At 35.1% G+C, this 23,637-nt stretch overlaps 1 protein-coding gene across 3 annotated transcripts; it reads right to left on the bottom strand.

Annotated features, from left to right (window-relative positions):
• Positions 1-4: 4 nt before the first annotated feature.
• On the bottom strand, positions 5-23,536 carry LOC306868538 (tRNA-specific adenosine deaminase 1-like). 3 transcript variants are annotated; one of them, XM_079414757.1, is made up of 10 exons: positions 23,197-23,330; positions 22,866-23,020; positions 21,473-21,541; positions 21,338-21,392; positions 20,505-20,635; positions 18,676-19,204; positions 8,047-8,192; positions 5,253-5,352; positions 4,992-5,078; positions 5-1,584 (listed from the first exon to the last, which is right to left on the bottom strand). In XM_079414757.1, the coding sequence occupies exons 2-10, from the start codon at positions 22,927-22,929 to the stop codon at positions 1,452-1,454; spliced, it is 1,314 nt and encodes a 437-aa protein (XP_079270883.1). In that variant the 5' UTR covers positions 22,930-23,020; positions 23,197-23,330; the 3' UTR covers positions 5-1,451. The 3 variants fall into 3 exon arrangements, with proteins under 3 accessions (XP_079270883.1, XP_079270884.1, XP_079270882.1); XM_079414758.1 differs by lacking the exon at positions 23,197-23,330 and adding an exon at positions 21,842-22,076 and having other exon boundaries at positions 22,866-22,959; XM_079414756.1 differs by lacking the exon at positions 22,866-23,020 and having other exon boundaries at positions 23,197-23,536.
• Positions 23,537-23,637: the final 101 nt, after the last annotated feature.

Below are 23,637 nucleotides of genomic sequence, written 5' to 3'. Positions count from 1 at the left end.
AAATAAACCGATTGTTGATATGATTTATTGAGACCCACTCTTTCAAAAAATCTGTTACATAAAAAAATAAAAATGAGGTCAATCATACAGGTTTGGAGCAACATGAGAATTTTCATTCAGCTATCCTTTAATAATATAAATACAAACCTCATGGACCAGAGCGTATACAGTTCCAGCTCTAAGGCAAAGTTCACCCAATACTGAAAAACTCTCTCATACCACAAATGCAAATACTGACCAGGGGCATTCAGTCTAACAAAAACCATACTATGAAAGTGTTACACAATAGCTTTTCACTGGAAATCTTCCCCTCGTTGATCATGAGACATTTGGTGTTTGGCATCAATGATGTCAATGAGATTCGAGCGCTACGGCAGTGGACAATCTTCAGTCAATAACCACTTCAATTTCAGCTCAAATGTTCCTCCCACAACGCTCCTGTAGGACTTTAACAGACTTGGAATGTATAGTGTAATATACATACTGCTTTTTTTTGGTTTATAGCCCCTGGTCAATATATACTTTTGCTGAAAGGAGAACAAATGAACAGAGGATAGAAGATAGAAATGGCAACCCGGGCAAGTAAACTGCGCTAATGATACATTTTAGTTGTTTTTACAGTTCTGCTGTTTTAAGTATACAGTGTTGGGAAGGTTACTTCGGAAATGTAATAGGTTACAAGTTACCCTATCTAAAATGTAATAGTGTAACGATTTGATCAGTTTTTGGTCACTTTTCTACATTTCTAACAAATGTTTTCAACTGTTAATCATTTTGAAACATTTACATGTAGTAGAACTCGATACTGATTTCTGTCAGACTTTCAAAATCCTTCATCGCTCAAATTAAGATCATAATTAAATTTTAAAGCACAGCCACCACAAAAGCAGACTTTAGCACCTCTTTTTACTTTGAGATCGTTCTGAGATTAAATACTGATTTAAAATCATAAGATATAGTTTAATAGTTATGATACTGTTTTTGAAATCAAGTATTTGTTATGACTGGAAAGACTGACATCTAACAATGCCTTGAGAAAAACAAGTTCTTAAAATTAATATTGAATAAGCATGTGTCCTATTCTGTAAACTCCTGAAACATTGGTGTCTCATATTTTAAAGCAGTCAATTGGGAAAGAAATCAATCAAATCGGTGTATGCGTGAAAATATTCAGATGCAACCCCCTTTGTAATCATTAACATTTCATAAGTAACTGTAATTTAATTACACATTTTCTGTAACAGATTACAGTTACATTTATTTTGTAATTAAATTACGTACTTCCATTACATGTAACTAGTTACTCCCCGACACTGTTTAAGTAGCACTTAGTATTTTACAACATTTTTTAAAACATTTATATATTTGATCTCTGCTGGAGCCTTGAGTATAAGACACTGCTTTTATTCATGCGATCCGTTCAGGACAGTGATATGGTAAAGTCCAGTCCGCTAGGAAAACAGCATCAGCTCTGGCGGGCCCCGGGGCCACAGCGGGAAGGCCTGCAGACGCAGCTGTGTCCAGGCCTGCTGATACGGCCCTGCAGCCTGCTTGTAGTCCCAGTACGTCTTCAAATCTTTTCCACTTCAGCGAGCACAGAGAAGAAACAAACACATCGATCAGACACAACAGATACACAAACAACACCTGCGCGCTGTAGGGAGCATGCAAGAGAGGTCAGAGGTCAACGTGACTTTAAGGACAGGCATGCATGGCATCACGTTTCTGCTTCAAAAACACAATCTAATGCTAGAAACATACTGTACTTTACACGAACGCAGACAAAAATGGTTGGCCGACGTATTGCAAACATCTGGTATCGTTCAGACTCAGCGTTATGGAAGGTGACATCATGAAAATATGACTTTTTCCATGTTTAAGTGCTATAATCGGGTCCCCGGTGCATCTACCAACACAGAAAACGTGAAAAAGGACAACCCAGTAACTTTGTTTTGGTAAGCCTTTCTCTGCAAGCTTGGGAAAAAACGAGCGTGTCAGATTTAATTCCCTCTGTGACATAGAAAGGGAATCTTTTTACAATATTACCGCCACTTAATCTGCACATTTCTGCAGTTCTAACTCCATGGCGAACGTTTGAGCAAAACATTGCTTTGGCTGACGAGCACAGAACAGCATTTAGAGTCCCAGCCTCAGATAGACAAGAGAGCAGTGCATTTATTGATTTATTTCAAGATTCAAGATTTTTATTCGTCACATACACAATTATACAGAGTATAACCAGCAGTGAAATGCAAGTAAATATTTACTGTATATTATGCTGCTGCGACACAGAACTAATAGAAACATACAGCTCTTTACCTTCACAGACATAACCGACTGTTTTTGTGTGTTTTTAACATAAACTTGCATGTATTTGACAATTTAAGCGCAATAAGACATGAAAGAGAACTTGGGTTTAGTACTCACATGCCGTGTGCAGCCGCTTTCCGTGCGCGCTCAGAAAATCCTACATCAGAAGTTTAAACTAATATGCTTTAAGACATGATTTCAGCGCGATATTCATGATAATAAAAACTAGGTATGCGTCTATTCGATATTCAGTATCGGTATCAGCTCCGATACTGGCCTTTTCTGCCGGATCGGGTATCGGTCAGACGAGACCGATCCAAATCCGATTTATTCTGTGTTACTGTTAAACCCCACCAAAGGCACAAGAACATTATAAAGCACTGTTTTCATGCACTATATTTCAAGTGTCCTGAAGCGGGTCCACAGTTCAATGAATTCTAAATTCAAGTTCATGTAAACTCTTCTCTGCGCTGTGGCTGTCTGTCATCCTCCATTCAGCGATCACACTGCGTCGCATTCACTTCTGATAGTCCAAACAATGACTCTCTCTCCAAGAGCGCACAGTAGCCAAGCTGAAAACTGTTCAAAGAAAAGGCTCAATAAACCTTCGCACAGATTTAACATACTAGGAATCAATATCTCTTCTCTTTGTGCTTTGAACGTTTCTATGAGGAGTGCTGAGCACTTTGTGCCGCTCTGTATTGGAGCCATACCCTTTCGTATTATACTATTTTTGTGCAATGAAAGATTATTAATAGTCTTTCTTGTTCTGTCCTATCTATCATATGTTGCTGCCTTCATTATACATTTAAAGAAATGCATTTTAATTTTATAGTATATATTTTATATATAAATATATTTAGGCTAGGCTACTTGTTTTTCATCTAAAACACGCCTCCACAGCAAGACATGGACGAATAGTCTTCTTCTCTCCATAGGCTCCGCCCACTGGTGTTCAGTCACTTAACGGCTGACACTTGCGTCGCGTCAAAAGCAAACAGAAAGACATTCACTGTGCTATATTGATACAGATGTGCGTTCGCTTTCTTCGAGTCTGTTTCAGGACAAAAGCAGTGAAAGATTGTTCGCTTTGACACGTTTGGTTCAAACAGCTCGTTCTCATCTTTGTACGGATATCAGAAGGATCCCAGCGTAAGGAACAAGTGGATCGTTTATTTTCAATGGCGTCCCGGATCGTGTCGGAGGATTTTGTTTTGTAAACGAGGCACAGTGAAGAGCCACAAAGAAACATTTGTTGAAAGATGAAGTGATACTAGATCTGATTGCAGCTGCATCACAAACCACAAGTCAATTATTTCATAATGCTTTGTCTGGAAATGACCATTTGATTTTTTCGTTCGTGTTGTCAAAACACTCACATGCACTAGCGAGGGGGCGTTAATATGAAAATATGTTTCCTATGCAGTGACGTTAGCCAATCATAGCGATTACTGAGAAGCCTTAAAGGACTTAGACAGAGGGTTAAAAATCATTTTTCCACATTATTTATATATTTTAATTTTTTTGTGCAAAAAACTTTATTATAAGTAAACCTCAAGGAACATATTAAAGTAATAAAAAAATCCATGTCATGACTCATGACCCCTTTCAGAGCACAACGATGCACAAAACGGAGGTGGAAGTGTGTTTTTTCATCTGGAAATCCCAGCATCAGTCACAGAGTGAAGTCTTATTGCTGGAATAATGCAGAAATCCTTTGCTAATGAGACTGAAAGCAGACGCAGGCTGATGGATTTACGGCAGCAGACGCCTGTGCTGTGGGACCTCTGTGGATGGATCAGTGTTATATGCTCTTGTGTGAGTCTGTCAGCGCTGTAACTGGAGCTGGACGCTGGGCAGGATCACTTCAAAGATACAAGAACAGAAGAACACTGTTCCCTCGGGTTACCAACTAACAAAGATCTACTGTTCAATAATCATGCTGCTTTACAAGAATAAAACACAAATCGTCACTTTACAGCACGATTCAGTCTAAACCAAACAGCAGTGAATCTGATTACCACGACAGGGATGGGTGTAAATATCAGTTTACTGAGAGGAAACGACTCTATGTCTGATTACCTACGAGTACACACATTTTCTCTGAAGCAGTTTGTATGTTGGTTTCATTTTTGTCATCTTATCTGAAGTGTCGTCATAGTTTAGTAACTGTAGGCTAAGCTTTGGGGGGCTATAAAACCACAAAGCTATCGCTTGAGACAAGCGTATTGTCCATAAATGTAAGGTTGGGGAACGTCATGTGTTTTAAATGCTTGTTCAACTGTATTCTCTTGTACGAAAGATTTTGGAGCCAAGACTAAAAATGGGGAAAGTCCAGTCGGATGTATTTTTATATTAGCACTTTATATAATATAGATCGTTTCAAAGCGTCTTCATAAATATAAACAGGAAAATAACAGTGTTAATGCTGTAAAATTCAGCAACTGTGAAAATAATTCAATTTCAGCTACAAGCAGCTCCACAGAAGACACAGGGGTTTATTCAGCTCAGTTTAGTTCATTAAGTCTCATCGAGTCACTCGAGCTGAATAATGACAATGTTGTAAAGTCAGTGTCATTATCCAGCTCTGCTCAGTTCTCCTCAAACAAGGTCATGTCATGAATGAGAAAGGTTTACTGGAGTAAAACTATCGCAGGTCTCCCCAGTTTTATATCACTCACCGGAGGGTCTCTGGAAGCCGCGAGTGCTCGGTTGCTGCCACCACTTTCAGAAACGAATGAAAGAGCTCCACTTTACTGATTAATGACCTACACATGGAGAAATAAGAAACGTAATGAGCTCATAGCTGGTTATTGTGGTGACTCACTGTTTTGGGACCCTGTCAGTTTATAAAGTAACATGAACCAGGCTTCATTCTGAATGTTTACAGTGAGTCATAAACATATTCTCAGAATGCTAATTATTTGTTGTCAGGTGATCACCTTGCTTGTGATGTGCCCAGAGCTTTTTTCGTCACTCCCTGTTTGTAACCGTTGGCAGTGACATCTAGAGGCTGCTGGGATACGGCACACCAGCTGATGGCTGCAGGGACATTCACATCACTGTTAGTTCATCTAATCATTAAACAGAACCACTAAACTGGACCTCACAGACAGGGAATGAAACTGCTTGTCAATTTGAACCATGCCAGCTCAAAAAAGGCCAATGTATGTGGGTCGATTCTTCAGTTATGGCCACTTTTGACCGTTTGTAACCTTGAAAAATGAACCTTCTGCTGAAGCACTTCAGGTAGGATTTTTGATATTCAGTGCAATGGTAATGATTTTTGAGAAATGATTTTTCACGTTTTTACAACGCTTTAGGAAAATTATCGATAGAGTCCATAGACTGCTGCAGGCATGACGTATTTCTATTGGCCAAAACCCGAAAACTAGCATTTTAGGCTTTTTCTAACGGGCTTTTGGTTAAATTGCTAAAATAAGGTCTCAAGATATTGTAATGTTTTATTCTGCAACATGAAATAAATCAATAATACACCTTTGCGCTGTTACTTCTCTTGAAAAAACATGGTTGCATCCGAACTAAAACACTCTAAGTGCAAAAATCCTTTTGAGAGTTTGGTGAAGGAACCAGGCTGATGTTAACTTATAAAAATACTTAAGTAACACTTTATTTTAAGGACCGATTGTCAATATTAACTAGCATATTGGCTGTGTATTAGATGGTTAATCCAACCCCATACCTAAACTTAACAACTACCTTACTAACTCTTAATAAGGAGTTTGAGGCGAAAGCCCTGGGAAGAGTAAGGTTTGTAATGTTTTCAGTGGTCTCTTCTGCTCACCAAGGCTGTATTTATTTGATCAAAAATACATAAAAACTGTAATATTATTACAATTTCTAATATCAGTTTCCTATTTTAATATGAGGGGGGGGGGGGGGGGGGGGGTCTGTGATACTTTTTTCTTTGATGCATAAAAAGTTAACAGGATTTATTCAAAATAATTTGTTTTCCAAAAAATATAATATTACTCCTTACTATCACTTTTTAACCATTTAACACATCCTTGCTGAATAAAAATATGAATTTCATTTATTTATTTATCAAAGAATCCTGACAAAAGTATCACAGGATCCAAAAAAGTGTATTATTTATAAATTAATATACTAAATCATGTTATTACATTTCTGATCTGTTATCTCTTCTATTTTTCAAATAATAGCATTTATTTCTGTGATCTGCAGCTGTATTTCCAGCATCATTCCTCCAGTCTTCAGTGTCCCATGATCTTCAGAAATCATAATAATATGCTGATTTATTATCAGTGTTGAAACTGTTCTGCTGCTTCATGTTTTTTTTGGAACCTGTGTTACTTTTTTTCTTTGATTCTTTGATTAATAAAACGTTTAAAAGAACAGCATTTATTCAAAATAGAAATATTTTCTAACAATAGAAGTCTTTACGATCAATTTTATCCATTTAACACATCCTTGAATAAAGTTTATTAAACTTTCTTTAAACTTTTTTTAAAAGTAAAACATTACTGACCCCAAACTTTTGAAGTTTATATTGTAACAAAATCTCTATTTTGACTAAACACTATTCTTTTTTTATTTTTTTTTAAATATCACAGGTCCCGAAAAATACAGTATAATAAACAAATAAAGCAGTACAACTGTTTCCAACATTGATTAAAAATCGATATTTGAATATTCAGCATAATTTATAATTTATATAATCAGCATATTTGAATGATTCCTAAAGGATCATGTGACACTCAAAATACTGCTTTGCTTCACAGGAGTTAATTACATTTTAAAGTATATTAAAATAGAAAACATTTATTTGAAATTGCAATAATATTCCACAATAATATTCAGTATTTTTTATCAAATAGATTTAGCCTTGATGAGCATAAGAAACGTCTTTATTGATGCAAACTGTTGAACTGCAGTGTATTGTACAGTAAAAATGTTTTCTCAGTTAACCTAACATGCACATCATTTAGTTACATCAAGGGTCAAATCAAATATAAACGGCACATTAAAGTTAAGAGTTACACACTTTATTTGTGTGCGCTGTACAGGTCTGGTATAAAGAATGCTTTTGCTCAGGTGCCTGAAATGTCTGACCGATAGAGAAAAGTTTTGATCAGCAAGAAAGAAAAGTAGAGGGAACATTGCTCCCACGGGTCCTTAAATTTGATACAACTAAACTGAAGAGTTTTAAGGCCTTAGACAGTTTTAAATACGTTAAATGGTATAAGAATTTTTTTTTTTCAAATTGCCTTAAAAAGATTTTTAAGAATTCTGCAGATACCTTGTAAATAGTCAAATAAAACAATTCCCTTGATATTCGTTGATATTTGTGTATTGAAAATGTTTTTGATTGACATTTATGGTCTTTATGGTCCTTTATTTGGGCTAGTTAAATTAATTTTCTTGCTGCCAAAATCTGAAGAGTACCTGCCCGAGGGGCTACCGGGGATGATGACATCAGACCCCATCAAACACCAGCAGCTGAAACAGACAGGCCTACACCAGACATCATTACACCAAAAGCAAAGAAGACATTGTAATGGAAACACGTCAGCCGTCTGGGAGTTACTGTAGGTGTGCAGTCTGCTTTGGGATTGTGTACACTAGAGAGTAATGTTAGGAAACCTCACATTTTTAGGGCTCTTGTCTACAGAGCCCTAACACAAACTCATTTTGAGGAGTTGCACAAGCACAGAAATAAATCCCTGTAAATGATGAATTTGTGTGTGTGCTCACCTGCCCCGCAGGGAGATATTCTGCCCTGTGTGTGTGTGTGTTTGGCCTCGGTGTGTGTGTGGTTGTGAGGAAACTCCAGACCGGACTGCAGAATCTCTGGATCGTGTACGGAGAAACCTGACGGCAAATCCCTCACATCAGAGCATCTGTGAGAGATGAGAAGTTAGTTTTATTCTAATGGAACAATTTAACATATAATTCATCAATTAAATGTGTTTTTTTAATGTTCCAGCCTTCCTCTTAACCTGTGATCTGTTTTTTTATTTAGATGAGTCTTGACAATAAAAAATAATAAAATAACCCCTAAAATTATTTTAATCAAATAAAATGCATTTAAAAATCCCTCCCTTATTGAAATGACTATAAACTATATAACATGCATTAAGAGCGGGGCGTGAAAACTTTTTGAATTTGAAGATCAGGGTAAATTTAACTTATTTTGTCTTCTGGGAAACATGCAAGTATCTTCTGTAGCCTCTGAAGGGCAGTACTAAATGAAAAAATATATGATATTAAGGCAAAATAAGAAAAATGTACACATCTTCATTCTGTTCAAAAGTTTTCACGCCCCGGCTCTTAATGCATGTTTTTCCTTCTGGAGCATCAGTGAGTGTTTGAATCTTCTGTAATAGTTGCATATGAGTCCCTCAGTTGTCCTCAGTGTGGAAAGATGGATCTCAAAACCATACAGTCATTGCTGGAAAGGGTTCAAATACACAAAACTGCTGGAAAACCAAATGATTTGTGGGAGCTGAAGGATTTTTCTGAAGAACAGCAGGCAGTTTAACTGTGCAGGACAAACAAGGGACTCATGAACAACTATCACTAAACAAACACACAGCTGGGGATCATTCAGGGAACAACACAGTATTAAGAATCAAGGGGATGAAAACTTTTGAACGGGGTCATTTTTATAAATTCAACTATTATTTTCTCTTGTGGACTATATGTATGTAAACATCTTTTATGTTGAAACATTTTATTCAGGTCAGTACTAAATAAACAATAACATGCATTTTGTATGATCTCTCTTATTTTGGTAAAATAGTTAACATTTAGCAGATTCTGAAAGGTATGAGGTTGACCTCAACTGTATAAATACTTTGGTTACACTTTATTTTAAGGTGTCCTTGTTACAGTGTAATTATACATTTAAGTACTGAGTAATATTAATTAACTACATGTACTTACTATATGGTTAGGATTTGGGGTTACTTGTAATTATGTATAATTTATTGTTATTATAATAGTAAGTACATGTAACAAGGACACCTTAAAATAAAGTGTTACCAATACTTTAATATATTTATTAAATATAATAATATTATTAAATTATACAAATGTTATAAATATTTAATTTGATTAATGATTCATTTTTGTGCATACAATGTTTGATTGTGTACTTCTTTAAAATGTATTTGTAAACCGTTCTTCTACCTCAGCTTAATAAATAGAAACATCTGTAATTAAATCATTCACAAGTCTAAGAAACAACTATTTTGTTCTCCAAACTTCTGCATTTTGGCAAGAAATAAAAAAACAACCCAAGTCCAATCCTAGACCCTCGGGAGCCCAGGCCCGTGGAAAACAGCTTACGCTGTGAAACGGAGGGTTTATAAGGCCATTTCTGGCTTCTGGGCAGTAACTCCTAATAAAAGTGGTCACTGGTGAGATCAGCATGAAAAGAAAAGTGGAAAAAATAACACAATCTGGAAAAAGATGAAGCTGACATCGATCTGGAAAACCACACCACCTGAACCGAGACTAAACTCCAGTTTAAGCATGACAGCCTTGCACAAAACAGAGCGATCTCTGGTACAGACGACTGTATCCTGTGAGTCTAGCGGACTGAAACCGGACTAAACACAAGACTAAATAACACCTGTGCTGTAACAGTCATGTGTTTATCAATACATACAGATAATTACTCAGAAAATGACATGATCAAGCTACTTCTACTAGACAACTTGCAGGGTTTCTGCAGGATTTTTAAGCTCATATTTAAGACAAATATAATAAATATCATATGAGCGGGGCAATGTCTATATTAATATATTAAACTGTAAAAACATGGTTTCCTGTTCTCACAATAACAAAACGTTTTATAAAATGATATACACTTCACATTTAAAGCATTAAAAGGATGAGTCATAAGTATTAATTACTATATTAATGAAGATTTGTATAACGCGTTCTGTAGTTGTTGATCCCCCAGTTCACACATCAGTATTAATTACTATATTAATGAAGATTTGTATAACGCGTTCTGTAGTTGTTGATCCCCCAGTTCACACATCAGTATTAATTACTATATTAATGAAGATTTGTATAACGCGTTCTGTAGTTGTTGATCCCCCAGTTCACACATCAGTATTAATTACTATATTAATGAAGATTTGTATAACGCGTTCTGTAGTTGTTGATCCCCCAGTTCACACATAAGTATTAATTACTATATTAATGAAGATTTGTATAACGCGTTCTGTAGTTGTTGATCCCCCAGTTCACACATCAGTATTAATTACTATATTAATGAAGATTTGTATAACGCGTTCTGTAGTTGTTGATCCCCCAGTTCACACATCAGTATTAATTACTATATTAATGAAGATTTGTATAACGCGTTCTGTAGTTGTTGATCCCCCAGTTCACACATAAGTATTAATTACTATATTAATGAAGATTTGTATAACGCGTTCTGTAGTTGTTGATCCCCCAGTTCACACATCAGTATTAATTACTATATTAATGAAGATTTGTATAACGCGTTCTGTAGTTGTTGATCCCCCAGTTCACACATCAGTATTAATTACTATATTAATGAAGATTTGTATAACGCGTTCTGTAGTTGTTGATCCCCCAGTTCACACATAAGTATTAATTACTATATTAATGAAGATTTGTATAACGCGTTCTGTAGTTGTTGATCCCCCAGTTCACACATCAGTATTAATTACTATATTAATGAAGATTTGTATAACGCGTTCTGTAGTTGTTGATCCCCCAGTTCACACATCAGTATTAATTACTATATTAATGAAGATTTGTATAACGCGTTCTGTAGTTGTTGATCCCCCAGTTCACACATCAGTATTAATTACTATATTAATGAAGATTTGTATAACGCGTTCTGTAGTTGTTGATCCCCCAGTTCACACATCAGTATTAATTACTATATTAATGAAGATTTGTATAACGCGTTCTGTAGTTGTTGATCCCCCAGTTCACACATCAGTATTAATTACTATATTAATGAAGATTTGTATAACGCGTTCTGTAGTTGTTGATCCCCCAGTTCACACATCAGTATTAATTACTATATTAATGAAGATTTGTATAACGCGTTCTGTAGTTGTTGATCCCCCAGTTCACACATCAGTATTAATTACTATATTAATGAAGATTTGTATAACGCGTTCTGTAGTTGTTGATCCCCCAGTTCACACATAAGTATTAATTACTATATTAATGAAGATTTGTATAACGCGTTCTGTAGTTGTTGATCCCCCAGTTCACACATCAGTATTAATTACTATATTAATGAAGATTTGTATAACGCGTTCTGTAGTTGTTGATCCCCCAGTTCACACATCAGTATTAATTACTATATTAATGAAGATTTGTATAACGCGTTCTGTAGTTGTTGATCCCCCAGTTCACACATCAGTATTAATTACTATATTAATGAAGATTTGTATAACGCGTTCTGTAGTTGTTGATCCCCCAGTTCACACATCAGTATTAATTACTATATTAATGAAGATTTGTATAACGCGTTCTGTAGTTGTTGATCCCCCAGTTCACACATCAGTATTAATTACTATATTAATGAAGATTTGTATAACGCGTTCTGTAGTTGTTGATCCCCCAGTTCACACATCAGTATTAATTACTATATTAATGAAGATTTGTATAACGCGTTCTGTAGTTGTTGATCCCCCAGTTCACACATCAGTATTAATTACTATATTAATGAAGATTTGTATAACGCGTTCTGTAGTTGTTGATCCCCCAGTTCACACATCAGTATTAATTACTATATTAATGAAGATTTGTATAACGCGTTCTGTAGTTGTTGATCCCCCAGTTCACACATCAGTATTAATTACTATATTAATGAAGATTTGTATAACGCGTTCTGTAGTTGTTGATCCCCCAGTTCACACATCAGTATTAATTACTATATTAATGAAGATTTGTATAACGCGTTCTGTAGTTGTTGATCCCCCAGTTCACACATCAGTATTAATTACTATATTAATGAAGATTTGTATAACGCGTTCTGTAGTTGTTGATCCCCCAGTTCACACATAAGTATTAATTACTATATTAATGAAGATTTGTATAACGCGTTCTGTAGTTGTTGATCCCCCAGTTCACACATCAGTATTAATTACTATATTAATGAAGATTTGTATAACGCGTTCTGTAGTTGTTGATCCCCCAGTTCACACATCAGTATTAATTACTATATTAATGAAGATTTGTATAACGCGTTCTGTAGTTGTTGATCCCCCAGTTCACACATCAGTATTAATTACTATATTAATGAAGATTTGTATAACGCGTTCTGTAGTTGTTGATCCCCCAGTTCACACATCAGTATTAATTACTATATTAATGAAGATTTGTATAACGCGTTCTGTAGTTGTTGATCCCCCAGTTCACACATCAGTATTAATTACTATATTAATGAAGATTTGTATAACGCGTTCTGTAGTTGTTGATCCCCCAGTTCACACATCAGTATTAATTACTATATTAATGAAGATTTGTATAACGCGTTCTGTAGTTGTTGATCCCCCAGTTCACACATAAGTATTAATTACTATATTAATGAAGATTTGTATAACGCGTTCTGTAGTTGTTGATCCCCCAGTTCACACATAAGTATTAATTACTATATTAATGAAGATTTGTATAACGCGTTCTGTAGTTGTTGATCCCCCAGTTCACACATAAGTATTAATTACTATATTAATGAAGATTTGTATAACGCGTTCTGTAGTTGTTGATCCCCCAGTTCACACATCAGTATTAATTACTATATTAATGAAGATTTGTATAACGCGTTCTGTAGTTGTTGATCCCCCAGTTCACACATAAGTATTAATTACTATATTAATGAAGATTTGTATAACGCGTTCTGTAGTTGTTGATCCCCCAGTTCACACATCAGTATTAATTACTATATTAATGAAGATTTGTATAACGCGTTCTGTAGTTGTTGATCCCCCAGTTCACACATCAGTATTAATTACTATATTAATGAAGATTTGTATAACGCGTTCTGTAGTTGTTGATCCCCCAGTTCACACATCAGTATTAATTACTATATTAATGAAGATTTGTATAACGCGTTCTGTAGTTGTTGATCCCCCAGTTCACACATCAGTATTAATTACTATATTAATGAAGATTTGTATAACGCGTTCTGTAGTTGTTGATCCCCCAGTTCACACATCAGTATTAATTACTATATTAATGAAGATTTGTATAACGCGTTCTGTAGTTGTTGATCCCCCAGTTCACACATAAGTATTAATTACTATATTAATGAAGATTTGTATAACGCGTTCTGTAGTTGTTGATCCCCCAGTTCACACATCAGTATTAATTACTATATTAATGAAGATTTGTATAACGCGTTCTGTAGTTGTTGATCCCCCAGTTCACACATCAGTATTAATTACTATATTAATGAAGATTTGTATAACGCGTTCTGTAGTTGTTGATCCCCCAGTTCACACATCAGTATTAATTACTATATTAATGAAGATTTGTATAACGCGTTCTGTAGTTGTTGATCCCCCAGTTCACACATCAGTATTAATTACTATATTAATGAAGATTTGTATAACGCGTTCTGTAGTTGTTGATCCCCCAGTTCACACATCAGTATTAATTACTATATTAATGAAGATTTGTATAACGCGTTCTGTAGTTGTTGATCCCCCAGTTCACACATCAGTATTAATTACTATATTAATGAAGATTTGTATAACGCGTTCTGTAGTTGTTGATCCCCCAGTTCACACATCAGTATTAATTACTATATTAATGAAGATTTGTATAACGCGTTCTGTAGTTGTTGATCCCCCAGTTCACACATAAGTATTAATTACTATATTAATGAAGATTTGTATAACGCGTTCTGTAGTTGTTGATCCCCCAGTTCACACATAAGTATTAATTACTATATTAATGAAGATTTGTATAACGCGTTCTGTAGTTGTTGATCCCCCAGTTCACACATCAGTATTAATTACTATATTAATGAAGATTTGTATAACGCGTTCTGTAGTTGTTGATCCCCCAGTTCACACATCAGTATTAATTACTATATTAATGAAGATTTGTATAACGCGTTCTGTAGTTGTTGATCCCCCAGTTCACACATCAGTATTAATTACTATATTAATGAAGATTTGTATAACGCGTTCTGTAGTTGTTGATCCCCCAGTTCACACATCAGTATTAATTACTATATTAATGAAGATTTGTATAACGCGTTCTGTAGTTGTTGATCCCCCAGTTCACACATCAGTATTAATTACTATATTAATGAAGATTTGTATAACGCGTTCTGTAGTTGTTGATCCCCCAGTTCACACATAAGTATTAATTACTATATTAATGAAGATTTGTATAACGCGTTCTGTAGTTGTTGATCCCCCAGTTCACACATCAGTATTAATTACTATATTAATGAAGATTTGTATAACGCGTTCTGTAGTTGTTGATCCCCCAGTTCACACATCAGTATTAATTACTATATTAATGAAGATTTGTATAACGCGTTCTGTAGTTGTTGATCCCCCAGTTCACACATCAGTATTAATTACTATATTAATGAAGATTTGTATAACGCGTTCTGTAGTTGTTGATCCCCCAGTTCACACATCAGTATTAATTACTATATTAATGAAGATTTGTATAACGCGTTCTGTAGTTGTTGATCCCCCAGTTCACACATCAGTATTAATTACTATATTAATGAAGATTTGTATAACGCGTTCTGTAGTTGTTGATCCCCCAGTTCACACATCAGTATTAATTACTATATTAATGAAGATTTGTATAACGCGTTCTGTAGTTGTTGATCCCCCAGTTCACACATCAGTATTAATTACTATATTAATGAAGATTTGTATAACGCGTTCTGTAGTTGTTGATCCCCCAGTTCACACATCAGTATTAATTACTATATTAATGAAGATTTGTATAACGCGTTCTGTAGTTGTTGATCCCCCAGTTCACACATCAGTATTAATTACTATATTAATGAAGATTTGTATAACGCGTTCTGTAGTTGTTGATCCCCCAGTTCACACATCAGTATTAATTACTATATTAATGAAGATTTGTATAACGCGTTCTGTAGTTGTTGATCCCCCAGTTCACACATCAGTATTAATTACTATATTAATGAAGATTTGTATAACGCGTTCTGTAGTTGTTGATCCCCCAGTTCACACATAAGTATTAATTACTATATTAATGAAGATTTGTATAACGCGTTCTGTAGTTGTTGATCCCCCAGTTCACACATCAGTATTAATTACTATATTAATGAAGATTTGTATAACGCGTTCTGTAGTTGTTGATCCCCCAGTTCACACATCAGTATTAATTACTATATTAATGAAGATTTGTATAACGCGTTCTGTAGTTGTTGATCCCCCAGTTCACACATCAGTATTAATTACTATATTAATGAAGATTTGTATAACGCGTTCTGTAGTTGTTGATCCCCCAGTTCACACATCAGTATTAATTACTATATTAATGAAGATTTGTATAACGCGTTCTGTAGTTGTTGATCCCCCAGTTCACACATCAGTATTAATTACTATATTAATGAAGATTTGTATAACGCGTTCTGTAGTTGTTGATCCCCCAGTTCACACATCAGTATTAATTACTATATTAATGAAGATTTGTATAACGCGTTCTGTAGTTGTTGATCCCCCAGTTCACACATCAGTATTAATTACTATATTAATGAAGATTTGTATAACGCGTTCTGTAGTTGTTGATCCCCCAGTTCACACATAAGTATTAATTACTATATTAATGAAGATTTGTATAACGCGTTCTGTAGTTGTTGATCCCCCAGTTCACACATAAGTATTAATTACTATATTAATGAAGATTTGTATAACGCGTTCTGTAGTTGTTGATCCCCCAGTTCACACATCAGTATTAATTACTATATTAATGAAGATTTGTATAACGCGTTCTGTAGTTGTTGATCCCCCAGTTCACACATAAGTATTAATTACTATATTAATGAAGATTTGTATAACGCGTTCTGTAGTTGTTGATCCCCCAGTTCACACATCAGTATTAATTACTATATTAATGAAGATTTGTATAACGCGTTCTGTAGTTGTTGATCCCCCAGTTCACACATCAGTATTAATTACTATATTAATGAAGATTTGTATAACGCGTTCTGTAGTTGTTGATCCCCCAGTTCACACATCAGTATTAATTACTATATTAATGAAGATTTGTATAACGCGTTCTGTAGTTGTTGATCCCCCAGTTCACACATCAGTATTAATTACTATATTAATGAAGATTTGTATAACGCGTTCTGTAGTTGTTGATCCCCCAGTTCACACATCAGTATTAATTACTATATTAATGAAGATTTGTATAACGCGTTCTGTAGTTGTTGATCCCCCAGTTCACACATAAGTATTAATTACTATATTAATGAAGATTTGTATAACGCGTTCTGTAGTTGTTGATCCCCCAGTTCACACATCAGTATTAATTACTATATTAATGAAGATTTGTATAACGCGTTCTGTAGTTGTTGATCCCCCAGTTCACACATCAGTATTAATTACTATATTAATGAAGATTTGTATAACGCGTTCTGTAGTTGTTGATCCCCCAGTTCACACATCAGTATTAATTACTATATTAATGAAGATTTGTATAACGCGTTCTGTAGTTGTTGATCCCCCAGTTCACACATCAGTATTAATTACTATATTAATGAAGATTTGTATAACGCGTTCTGTAGTTGTTGATCCCCCAGTTCACACATCAGTATTAATTACTATATTAATGAAGATTTGTATAACGCGTTCTGTAGTTGTTGATCCCCCAGTTCACACATCAGTATTAATTACTATATTAATGAAGATTTGTATAACGCGTTCTGTAGTTGTTGATCCCCCAGTTCACACATCAGTATTAATTACTATATTAATGAAGATTTGTATAACGCGTTCTGTAGTTGTTGATCCCCCAGTTCACACATCAGTATTAATTACTATATTAATGAAGATTTGTATAACGCGTTCTGTAGTTGTTGATCCCCCAGTTCACACATCAGTATTAATTACTATATTAATGAAGATTTGTATAACGCGTTCTGTAGTTGTTGATCCCCCAGTTCACACATCAGTATTAATTACTATATTAATGAAGATTTGTATAACGCGTTCTGTAGTTGTTGATCCCCCAGTTCACACATCAGTATTAATTACTATATTAATGAAGATTTGTATAACGCGTTCTGTAGTTGTTGATCCCCCAGTTCACACATCAGTATTAATTACTATATTAATGAAGATTTGTATAACGCGTTCTGTAGTTGTTGATCCCCCAGTTCACACATCAGTATTAATTACTATATTAATGAAGATTTGTATAACGCGTTCTGTAGTTGTTGATCCCCCAGTTCACACATCAGTATTAATTACTATATTAATGAAGATTTGTATAACGCGTTCTGTAGTTGTTGACACAGCTCCGTCGGCCGGCAGGTGTCCTCATACAGAAGTGTACTGCTCAAACGCATCTTTCATGTTTTAAACGCTGCATATCTTTCGCTCAGCAAGCCTTCATTTATTTGATCAAAAACAGTATTGTGCAGTATTGCAATTTAAAATAATAAATCATGAGTAAATAACAGTTTTCTGCTGTAATATAATGTATTTCTGTGATGCGAAGCTGAATTTTGAACATCATTACTCCAGTCTGTAGTGTCACACTAATATGCTTATTTATTATCAATTTTGGAAACAGTTGTACTGCTTAATATTGTTTTATTATTATTATTACCTGTGCTTCTTTTTTCAGGAATCTTTGATGAATAGAGAGAATAATATTTATTTAAAATAGAAGTCCTTTTTTAACAATACACTAGCTTTCAAAAGTTTGGGGTTAGCATCTTTTCAGTTTTTTTGAAATTAATACTTTTATTCAACAAGTGCTCAATTAATAAAAAAGTGACAGTAAAGACATATTGTTAGAAATTATTTATATTTTGAATAAACATTGTTCATAAGTTTTATTCAGCAATAAATCCTGAAAAAAGCATCACAGATGTCTTTTTTTAATTCATCTGCAGTAGCCAACGATCGACCTGAAGAGGGCAGAACTCAGATGTTGTAGAATTAAAACACTTTATAACCAAATGTTAAAACATTCACTTGAATCAATGCACAGCACTAATAAAGACACAGTCTTACAGATCATTAACTCAAAAAAGTTGTTTTAGAGTGTAGTTACCCTTTAAGCACCTTGTGAGATTGTGAAAATCAGCAAACACTTTTTACGAACTCTGCAGAAACCGTGGTTTGCTGGTGCGGTTCATCCACTCACCGTGTTTTCAGAGCTCTCTGCATTGCCTGATGGCTGTAAGGACACTTTCCAACCACCACAGCTCTGAAATAGAGCGGCTCCTGCAGGTAATGAGACAGCAGGGCGCCCTGGAAGCCCAGAACGCCCCATCGGGCCAGTTTATCACTGCAGGAGAGAGAAAGCGTGCGCTCGCCGCGGCCCGGCTTCAGCCGCAGAACCCCGGCGCTGTGATAGAGTAACCCGGGCTGCAGCGGGTCGGCCGGGCCGGCGGGGACACACTTCGCCCCCGTGCGGTGGATGTCTTTCGCCTCTTCTGGCTGACAGTGCAAGACTGCATTTGATGGATTACTTTCTTTGTTTTCTGTCATGACTTCATGCTCATCCGTATCCCCTGATTGTCTGCGGGATGAATGGCTGTCGCTCTCTTCCAGGTCGCTCTCGGCGTGTCGTTTCTGGCCTCGTCTCTCTGATTCTTCGCTCTGGATTGACTTCACGGGCTCACAGGGCTGCGCTTGACTGCCAGTCATAGGAAATATGGAGGCATCGCCACCTAAGGATTCATTAGCAAAGCACTGACTGACGAGATGTTAACATATAAGCACTAGCACACAAGCAGGAGTGCAGTTGTTGTGTACTGTTGGACTGAATGTGTATAGGTCACTCAGGACTGCTGCTAACTGATAAACATGTTATCTGGATTACATAATCAGATTCCAAAATTAAGTACTTGTAATTATATTAGTGCTGTCAAACGATTAATCGACATTAATCGCATCCAAAATAATAGTTTTTGTTTACATAGTATATGTGTGTGTACTGTGTATAATTATTATGTATATATAAATACACACACATGCATGTATATATTTCAGAAAAATATGTTAAATATATTTATATATAATATAAATTATATGAATATAAATGTATGCATGTAAATATTTTCTAAATATATAGTGTGTGTGTATTTATATATGCATAATAAATATACACAGCACACACATATACTATGTAAACAATACAAATTACAAATTATTCACACATTAGCAATAAATTATTCATAATTTATTGATTCTAAACAAGTTCTTTTTCATTTTTACATTTTCGGTGCTTTTGTCTTTCTAACACATTAAAATGCACAAATTCATGTTTTTTTTTTTTACGTAATGTAATGTTTTTTAATGTAATGCACTTCATGTTGTTAATAACAATGAATAGAATATATTTTCTTTCTTTTTGTGTTTTATATCACATGGTACAAGATTATTCTATTGAAATCAACATGATACTGTAGGTCTACACTAATACCTACCTATACTGTGTAATGTAATGGACTACGCTTCTAACTACATTCTGTGTCGTGTAATCAATAACAGACTACAATCTAATCCACCCAGCACTGCTGGAAAATATATACAGACTGCATAAGTTTTCATACCCCTGACAGAAACTGCAAGATGTTTATCATTTAAATGAAAAAATTACAGGGATCATAATTTATTTGTACTGATGGATTAAGATATTTCACATAACTTATTCACATATAAATGTACACATCTTTGGTTGTTGATATTATGTTGAGTTGCTTCCCTGATGATCAGTGACTGTCTGTAAGTCTTTAGGAAGATATGCTTTTTTCAGTATTTTTGTATTAATTCTTCAACTGTAAATGAAATGACTAATCATTTTGATTTGTTTTACATTTTTATTCTAATATTTGATGACTATTTTTTTCTAAAAATGGGAAGTAATATAAAAATGAGAATGTCTAAACACGTTTGACTGGTAGTATAAGGCTTTTTAATATGAAATAAATCTTTAGTATTTATCATTGAAGCAGTAGCTGGACTCACAGGGTGTTTGACTGGTGAAGAAAAGGAAAGAGACTCCTGGTTTAACGGCCCACTTTCCCTCTTCAGATCCAGGGCAGAAAACATCCGAGCTCTGGCCGCTTACGGCTCTGAACAGCTGCTCCGTCAGATACCTGAGGACGGAAACATCAAACACACAACTCAATTCACTTCTGTTATTCCTCTAAAACCCTGTTTTAATCCAAAAAATGATGGTAGTTCATAATTCACATTAGAAGATTGGTATTGATTTCAAAATACTGTTACATTGAATTAAATATGCCTTAATGCTTGGTTTATAAATAAAAATAAATCTAAAACTTAAGACATATTCAAAACTGTATAACAGTAAACAATTATATAACAAATTCAATTGTGTTAAACATTAAGATTTGTCTCATAGAAATGACTAAAGTAGTCAAACATGTTCATTAGAAGGGGGTGCCAATACTTTTGCCAATATAGTTCACATACATATATATATATATCTGTAATAATTTTTTAAAATAGGAGTAAGAACAATAAAATGCTCTAAAAACAAGTCTTAATATCTTTAAAAAAGAAATGCATATCTCTTTGAAAGCAAGAATGTTAAGAATGATTTGTAAAATGTTCAGAGCAAGTAAAAAGCTTTATCACAGCAGATCCCCTTCATTTGAACATGTTCAGCCATCTAGAAGAAGGGTTACGGGACATAACATCCGCTTGACGAATGTGAAATCCATGAACAAACACATAAATCCATCATATATGCCCATAAAATATGTTTACAGTTGGGGATTGGTTTGTGAATGCATGACTAATGCAATGAAGCCTTGTCACATGAAATATATTACCTGACACATCCCCTCCGAGCAATAACCTCAGCATGACTGTCATTCAGAACCTCACCTGCACATCAGCACAATATATTCAGTACATCAGGATGCACATTTAGCTTTGCATTTGAGCAAAGTGTCTTTGACATTTACCCTTCATCCTCATGGCAGACTGGCCGATGCATTTGGTGCCGGTCCCCAAAGACACAACCTGCTTGTGACCTGTGAGCAAAGGGTTAAAAGGGCATTCAGCAGTTTTCATATCGGGACATACTAAAACTCTTAACGCACCTAAACACTAACTACTGTCAAAAGAACGAGCTCTTATTCAGCGTATAAAGTGAATAATCTCACATTAAGCGTTCTCCCCATACCGTGGCTTAACGTATACTACCTTAACGACCAGGGAAAACCACATTTCTGTCATTTTAGCTGTAATATATCTGATATATCTAATATATCTTATTCACTGTAAGGCACTTTTTGTTGTGGAAAGGCCATAAATACTGATGTGCTTCACACCTGGAAAAACATCCAGCCCCTAACGGGCCTCTCAAGGTGGAGATGAGAAAGAGTATTAGGAGATTTAAAAAACATGTTTTATTTGCACACTGTAATGAACATATAAATAACGAGTGTCGGAGGCTGATTTCTGAGCTCGTTGCACATCCTTGTGTCAGTTTTGGAAACAGTTCCTCTGCATCACGTGTCCTTCATCATGCACTGCTTTAAAGCACACAGAAATGGCAATGCATTCCTAAGAAAAAGTGCATGATCGTTAGCATATCGTGCAGAGTAGCAAACATGTATAACCCACAGGCAAATAATAAAAATACTAACATTTAGCCTAAATGGGTCATTCTTCATTTGTGGGTCAAGTGGTGTACCCCCTATTTTACAACAGTTTAAATAAACTTTAAATACCAATAATTCATAAAATGTTTGCATGTTTGTATTCTGTAGGGTAAACACAATTTGTGCACTATTAATAGTTAAATTTTTTGTTTTTAAAATACATATTTAATTGAGTTTGAGCGATTGCATTTGTAACAAAATATGGATGATCCGCCATACCTTAGAGAGGTATCATGGAATATAATCGCAACAATATAACATTTTTAACACAAATAAAGTGGTTATATTGTGAATATAGATTTTATTTCACGTACAATTTTATTAAATTGTTTTTTTAAAAATACATATTTTGTTATATTTAAGAAAAAAATAGTGTCTCCCAAATTCATGTCTGTGGTTACATCAATGGATGTCGCCCCTCGAAGAAATTAAAATGAAAGTTTGATGTTCTTAAGCTTTCGTTTGAATTGATATAGCATATTAAACTAATTTTAAATGCATAGCAATATATTTTATTAGAAAAAAAAGAACAAGCATTTTTACAAATTGAAGAATGACCCAAATACTCAGCACAACCCCTATGCAACAATGGAGTAAAAACTGTAGTAAAACTGTGCTCAGGCTGCCCCACGTTTACTATAGTAAAACCATGCTAAATTTTCCTAAGGACAGAAAGAAGCCATATACTCACTCATCAGAAACGATGTGCTCCGCTGGATGCAGTCGCTCTTCACAAGGTTCATTTTCAGGATCATCTTTATCTCAAAGTGAAGGTGTTTTTCTCCTCTAGAGGACCGCGCGTGCGCAGATAATCGATACTTGAGGCTGTTTGCTCATCATGGACCTCTATGGGGAGAGCGCTTAACGTCATATTATTCACTTTATCTGTGGAATAAGGGCTCGTTCTTTTGACAGTAGTTAGTGTTCATTACAAGTAAGGCTTGACAGAAACGTGTGTTTCCCTGGTCGTTGTTTACGTAGGTTAATCGTGTAAGAGGTGTTATTTGATGTGTGTTTCTGACCTGTGTGCTGCAGAATCACAGCCGCCAGCAGAGTCCACTCTCTGCCCGCCTCCGGCTTTCCTCTTTTAGGCAGTTTATTGAAGTGATTATAACACAAGCTGGCTATTTCATCAGGACTCCACATGATCTGCTGCTATGCGCGAACAGCAGGCGTTTACGATCAGAACACGTGTTTTACAGCAGTATTAATATACTCACACTTAGATAACCTGGTTAAACGCTCTTTCGGATAAAGGATTGAAATATAAATGCAGTTGGTCATAAATGTGCTTTCTCGTGTCTATGGCTGAAGTCTGCGCCCAGAGCAGAAGAATATTACCGATTTCAAAATAAGAGTCCCCCGAAAATGTTATTTTCGAAACATTTACTGTATGTGTGTATTTATATATACAAAGTACACATACATATAGCATGTAAACAAAAACTATTATTTTGGGTGAT

The sequence above is a fragment of the Barbus barbus genome (genome assembly GCF_936440315.1).
Source record: "Barbus barbus genome assembly, chromosome: 50".
NCBI lineage: Eukaryota > Metazoa > Chordata > Actinopteri > Cypriniformes > Cyprinidae > Barbus > Barbus barbus.
This window is presented reverse-complemented; position numbering and strand designations above follow the sequence as displayed.

What these genes read in the sequence shown, in the direction of transcription:
- LOC306868538 (XM_079414756.1), bottom strand. Translation starts at nt 23,320, where the DNA reads ATGTGGAGTCCTGATGAAATAGCCAGCTTGTGTTATAATCACTTCAAT. An exon ending in CTTCACCAGTCAAACACCCT is followed by an intron (nt 19,205 to 20,504) that starts GTGAGTCCAGCT and finishes ATGAATCCTTAG; the next exon opens with GTGGCGATGCCTCCATATTT. An exon ending in CTGGGCACATCACAAGCAAG is followed by an intron (nt 5,079 to 5,252) that starts GTGATCACCTGA and finishes CTCCATGTGTAG; the next exon opens with GTCATTAATCAGTAAAGTGG.